This window comes from Otolemur garnettii, unplaced genomic scaffold, assembly GCF_000181295.1.
Source record: "Otolemur garnettii isolate 467f Iridium unplaced genomic scaffold, OtoGar3 scaffold00031, whole genome shotgun sequence".
In the NCBI taxonomy this organism is placed as follows: domain Eukaryota; kingdom Metazoa; phylum Chordata; class Mammalia; order Primates; family Galagidae; genus Otolemur; species Otolemur garnettii.
This window is the reverse complement of record NW_003852426.1, coordinates 13,389,581-13,396,182: the sequence shown is the minus strand read 5'-3', so window position 1 is coordinate 13,396,182 and position 6,602 is coordinate 13,389,581. Positions and strand designations below refer to the sequence as shown.

Genomic DNA, 6,602 nt, shown 5'->3' with positions numbered 1-6,602 from the left:
TGGCATCATAACTAACAGCAACCTCAAACCCTTGGGCTAAAGTGATTCTCTTGCCTCAGCCTCCCAAGTACCTGGGACCACAGGCACCCGCCACAACACCTGGCTGTTTTTAGAGATGAGGTCTTTCGCTGGCTCAGGTTGGTCTTGAACCTGTGAGCTCAGGAAATCCACCCACCTTGGCTTCCCAAGTGCTGGGATTACAAGCATGAGACACCATGCCTGGCCCCATAAACTGACATTCTAAAGTTAATAAATTGGGAGCCTACTATGAAAATTACATTCTAGTAAATACACAGTTCATTTTTCCATTCTATAATCAGCCAAACACTTACATGAAAAGGGGCATTACCTGACAGAAGAACTGTTGCTGGGCTGCAGGTGTATTACTGAAGGTGCTGGTAGATTTGGAAGAAGAAACTGGAAGACGATGAGACACACTGACTGGTACTGGAGTCCTGTTTGGCTGGGTCAGCTGATCTCCCGTAAAGTTTGATCCTGATGCACCAGACTGAACTACAGACCCAAGACTAGGATGGGCAGTGCTGGTTGAACTGACAGCAGGGAACCGACTAGGTCCTGACATGCTTGTCACTGAGGGCATGGCGGTGAAGCCAGGTCTTCCCTGGGAAACACTGCTTTGCCCGGGTGACAGGTGTAATACAGTTGGTGATGCCTGCTGCAAGGGCATCTGGCCACCAACAATCTGAGGAGAGGCATGATTGACTATGACTGGACTTCCAGAGGCAGCAAACGTCTGCCCAGACACTAACTGGACGGCGGTATTCTGGTTGTTGAGCATCTGTCCAGAATATGGTTGATTGGTCCTGAGCATGTTGGAAGAATTTCTGTTCAACATGACATGCTCTGAGGCCACTTGGCCAGAAATGAGCTGAGGGGATTGAGTCTGAAGAAGTTGCCCATTTATGGTCTGGACATGATGTACCGAGTTGGAACTGACGGAAAGGCTTGTAGGTATGAGGAACTGACTTTGGGGTGCATGAGGCTGGCTCATGGGGGAATGAATAACAATACTGCCCCCAGCGCTGCTCGATGCTTGTGAGGTGACCGGCTTTCTTGTATTTTGCTGTTGGTTTACAATGTTCACAGACATGTGTGGACCAACTACTGAGCCCTGGGGTGAGCTTGCAGAAGCAAAAGAGATCCCTTGCTGTACGTGGTGCTGCTGAATTCCCAAATTGTTCACATTGTATGTATTTTGCTGACCCATCTGGATAGGCTTTGGCTGTATATTAATTGGGACTTTATTTGAGTTTGGTGCAAGACCCCTTTGTATGATGATGTTATGCACGGGTAAAGATGTCTGAAAATTTGTGCTGTTAAATGGAACAGTAACAGGCTGTGCTACTGGACTAGAGCTGGAGTTCCCAAACAAAGAGTTGCCATTAGGAGTCTGTCTATGAACCAGAAGCCCTCCACTCACATTTGATGGAGCTTGCTGTCCACTGCCCTTCAGTATGATTTGAGATCCATCTAGGTTATTAATAGTCATCATGGAAGGATGATTCCCAAATGATCCAATTAACTGTATTTGACCAGAACCACTAATGTGACTGCTGTTAGACAAATGCTGGCTGGGAACACTGATCCCCACGTGTTGCATAAAGCCATGTTGCACACCTACTGTATTGCTTGCAAATGATGCTCCAACAGGCACGTGCGTCACCCCTATAGGCTGCAGCGTCTGACCTGAGTAATTAGAAACATTAGAAGCCTGAGTAAAGGATGCTGATGAAGAAGGATGAAGCTGAGCTTGTGCAAACTGTTGGCTTGAACCTATACTGGCATCCAAATATGCCTCTTCTGCCAACGTCTGTTCAGTGATATTGGCCTCCTGCAAGGATTTCTGAAGAATGTCGAAAGGTTGGTCCTCACTGAGATCAGGAAGAGGAGAAGACTCAAGTTCATCTTCAAGAAACTGAAGGCTACTTGAAAGCGGCAGTCCATCACTGGGCCCTTCTCCAAGCTGGTTGCTTACACCTTTGAGGGATGACTTAGGATCAGCATTCTAAAAAAATAAGCAGTATGTTACACAGCATATCCAACCTTTGAAAAAGATGCATTAAAAAAACCCTCATTTTTGAGTATGAATAAAGCATAAGAGTTTGCTTTCCAGGCATAATTCTCTGAACTGTTCCTTTTATTCTGTTTCCTTAGTAATAATGCTTAATATTATGTTTGTAAATATACAGAGGTGGTCAACATAAGGAACTAGGTCTATTGTACTTCTTTTTTTTTTTGAGACAGAGTTTCACTTTGTCACCCTCAGTAGAGGGCCACAGCATCATATCTCACTGCAACCTCAAACTCTTGGGCTCAAGCAATTCTCTTGCCTCAGCCTCCCTAGTAGCTGGGACTACATGTGGCACCCACCACAATGCCTGGATATTTTTTTGTTTTTGTTCAGCAGGCCCGGGGCGGGGTTTGAACCCGCCAGCCCCAGAGCATGTGGTGGGCATCCTAACCACTGAGCTCCGGGCACCTAGCCATTTTTTGTTTGTTTGTTTTTGAGACAGAGTCTCACTTTATTACTTTCGTTAGAGTACTGTTGTGGCATCATAGCTCACAGCAACCTCAAACTCTTGGGCTTAAGCAATTCTCTTGCCTCAGCCTCCCAAGTAGCTAGGACTACAAGTATTTGCCACAGCTATTTTTAAAGATGGGGTCTTGCTCTGGCTCAGGCTGGTCTTGAACCTGTGAGCTCAGGCAATCTACCTGCCTCGACCTCCCAAAGTGCTAGATTACAGGCGTGAGCCACTGTGCCTGGCCCAGGCCTACTGTACTGACACATACATGAGGTGCATGTCTGGTCTATTAAAATTAGGTCAACTTAAGGAGGTGGTCAATGTAAGGAGGTGGTCAACTGTGGAGGTTCTGCTGTGTATGCATTCATTGCTCTGGTGACTTAATTTATAGAGTACAGATAAATAACACAAACATACTGAGGACTACCTAGAGCTTAGCTTCATTTTTTTAAGATTATGCCCAGTCTCCTTTTTGTGGCCAAAACGAAGTTCCATCCCTTTGTGACTCGACTAAAGCAAGAACTGCAAAAGACACTTCAATGCATCTTCCCACATTTGCAGGAAGATTATGACTTCCCCTCTTTCCAAAGAGCTGAGACAGACCAAAGAGCTGAGACAGAAGTACAATGTTCAATCCATGCCCATCTGAAAGGATGATGAAATTTAGGTTGTCCAGGGGCACTATAAAGGTCAGTAGATTGGCAATGTAGTGCAGGTTTACAGAAAGAAACGTCGTCTACATAGAGCGAGTGCAATGGGGAAAGGCTAATGGCACAACTGTCCATGTGGGTGTTCACCCCAACAAGATGGTTATTACTAGGCTTAAACTGGACAAAGACCACAAAAAAAAACCCTTGAACAGAAAGCCAAATCTTGCCAAGTAGAAAGGAAAAAGGCAAGTACAAGGAAGAAACAACTGGGAAGATTCAGGAGTAAAATAATCTTTTTTTTTTTTTTGAGTCTCACTATGTTTCCCTGGGTGGAGTGCCATGGCATCACAGCTCACAGCAACCTCCAACTCTTGGGCTTAAGCGATTCTTATGCCTCAGCCTCCTGAGTAGCTGAGACTACAGGCGCCCGCCACAGTGCCTGGCTTTTTTTTGTTGTTGTTGCTGCTGTTTTAGCTGGCCAGGGCTGGGTTTAAACCTGCCACCCTGGTATATGGGGCCGGTGCCCTACGCACTGAGCCACAGGCACCACCCCTGGGAGTAAAATAATCTTATATATAACTTTTATTAAAAATTGTTAAAACGGGCTCGGCGCCTATAGCTCAACCGGCTAAGGCGCCAGCCACGTACACCTAAGGTGGCGGGTTCGAATCCCCAGCCCGGACCCGCCAAACAACAATGACGGCTGCAACCAAAAAATAGCTGGGCGTTGTGGTGGGTGCCTGTGGTCCCAGCTACTTGGGAGGCGGAGTTAGGAGACTTGCTTGAGCCCAGGAGTTGGAGGTTGCTGTGAGCTGTGATGCCACGGCACTCTACCCAGGGGGACAGCTTGAGGCTCTGTCTCAAAAAAAAAAAAAAATTGTTAAAACGAAAAAAAAAAAAAGATCATGCCTATCATGTCTAGTCTGAGGCTTGAGTGTGACTCAGCCCAAAGTTTGTGTGTATCCAGGAGAGAAGCATGTCTCATTCTTGACTTTTTCTTTTTCTTTTTTAGAGATATATAGTCTCCTCTGTTGCTCAGACTAGAGTGCTGCGGCGTCAGCCTAGCTCACAGCAAACACAAACTCCTGGGTTCAAGTGATCCTAATACCTCAACCTCCCAAGTAGCTGGGATTTACAGGCACCTGTCATGACTCCTAGCTAATTTTTTTTCTATTTTTAGTAGACACAGGGGTCTCATTTTGCTCAGGCTGGTCTTTAACTCCTGGGCTCAAGGGATCCTCCTGCCTTGACTTTGTAGAGTATTAGGATTACAGGCTCATGCTTAGCCATGAGCACCTGGCTTCATGTCTAGTTCTTTATATCTCAGAAGTCTAAGTGGGTTTTGGGAACTCTAGGTATCTAGAAAGTCTTTATTCTCCACCACCCAGGCAAGACTAGTCTAGACAAAAACAAGATTTCAACATAAGATAAGTCAATGGTCATTTGATTTTTCAGAAGTAATCATCTTATTAAGATGTCTTATGGCTAAGTGCAGTGGCTTGCGCCTATAATCACAGCACTTTGGATTTGGGAGGCCAAGGATTGCTTAAGGACAGGAGTTTAAGACCAGCCTAGGTAACATAGTGAAACCCTATCTCTACAAAAAATTAAAAAAAAAAAAAATTATCCAGGCTTGGCGCCCGTAGCACAATGGTTATGGCACCAGCCATATACACACCAAGGCTGGTGGGTTCAAACCTGGCCCAGGCCAGCTAAACAACAATGACAACTGCAATAAAATATAGCCAGGTGTTGTGGCAGGTGATGCCACAGCACTCTACTGAGGGTGACATAGTGAGACTCTGTCTCAAAAAAAAAAAAAAAGTTATCCAGGTATATAATTTGTAAGGCTAAGGTGGGAGGATGGGTTGAACCCAAGAGTTTGAGGTTATAGTGAGCTATAATCGTATCGCTATACTCCAGCGTCTCTATTTTTAAATGCCTTAAAAACCACTTAACTATATCACAACATATCTTTAAGTAAAGCTAGCTCGTGCAAAATGTTTTTTAAAAAAAAGCAAGTGTTCTATTCAAAAGTAAAAGTCACCCGACATTTACTAAATACCCATTTACATGTTAGTTTCTGTCCTTAAGTAGTACATAGTCCAACTAGAGAAAACAACACAGGTGTGTGAAGAGAACTGAACGTAGTCGATGATAAATAAAATACAGTCCGCTGACCCACAGTCTTTTATGAGAAGTGTCAAAACTAAAAAGAAAAAGATATGGAATCAACGGCTATTTAAAGGTGAAGACAGTATGAATGTACTTAACAATACTGTACACCTAAAAATAGGTAAGATGACACTTTGCTATATGTACTTTACCACAATTAAAAAAAGAGAGAGATGAAGAAAAAAATGAAAAATAATGAGTACTCCAACTTGCAAAATTGTAGAGATTCTCAGCCCTAGACTAAGAAAGTATTGGGAATGGATAATGGAAGAACCGGAGAGAAAAGACATCTGTGAAATGGTCTGAGTCAGGTGGGTGTCATTTTAGGACTTGAAGGGTCATTTGAAAGGAAAGAGGATTTTTTTTTTTCTTTTCAGAGAAACATCAAAGTTAACAATGAATACTTCCCAAGTGGTGACAAGGTGGTTCAATGTTTTTCTCTTTGTTTGTTTTTTGGCTAGTTGATTCGGCAGGGGAGTTGTTACACTCTCCCTAGTGGATTCCAACTTTCATGGTCACCATTCTGCTCAGTTTAACGTTTTTGCAGTGCACAAATGAAGAGAACACAAACAGGGGTTTAAACAAAAACCAGCATTTTTCAGAGTGGCTTTTTTTTTTTTTTTGCAGTTTTTGGCCAGGGCTGGGTTTGAACCCACCACCTCCAGCATATGGGGCCAGCGCCCTACCCTTGAGCCACAGGCACCACCCCAGAGTGTTTTTAATATTTCCAGTATACCTGATATCATGCAATAAAAGTTCCTAATAAATGCATATTGAATGATGCAGCTTGAAAAGTAGAATTAATATTCACATGTAAGAAGGAGAGTTGGTAAATAAAAACCATTAATGTTGAGGAAGAGGCTAAATATTTACTTTTTGGGCTTAATGGTGTCACATGCAGCAACTACTTATTCAAAATGAAAGTCAGAAATGCTGCTGGCTCACAAGCCTTACAGGAAACCAGTGCTGGGACTTAAAGCCACTTTAGCAGGCAGGGGTGTTATGCATGACATGATCTGACGTATCTCACACACATGCAAATACTTAAAAGAACAATGCATCTCTAAGGACTTTCTGAACACCATTCTATTTTATAAAGACAATAAAACCCTGATGATGACAAGTTAATATTTACTAAGTACTGGGCAGTGCCTATGGCTCAGTGGGTAGGGCGCCAGCCCTGTATACCAAGGGTGGCGGATTTCTACCGAGGGTGACAGAGTAAGACTCTGTC

The 6,602-nt window shown here is 43.7% G+C and overlaps 1 protein-coding gene across 1 annotated transcript in view; it reads right to left on the bottom strand.

The window, feature by feature from the left end:
• The window catches only part of BICRAL (BRD4 interacting chromatin remodeling complex associated protein like), a 50,856-nt gene that overhangs the window by 40,969 nt on the left and 3,285 nt on the right, over positions 1-6,602 (bottom strand). The window contains exon 4 of the mRNA XM_023512885.1: positions 350-2,026. Within this exon, the coding sequence (XP_023368653.1) occupies positions 350-2,026 (1,677 nt within the window). The remainder of the gene's footprint in view (positions 1-349; positions 2,027-6,602) is intronic.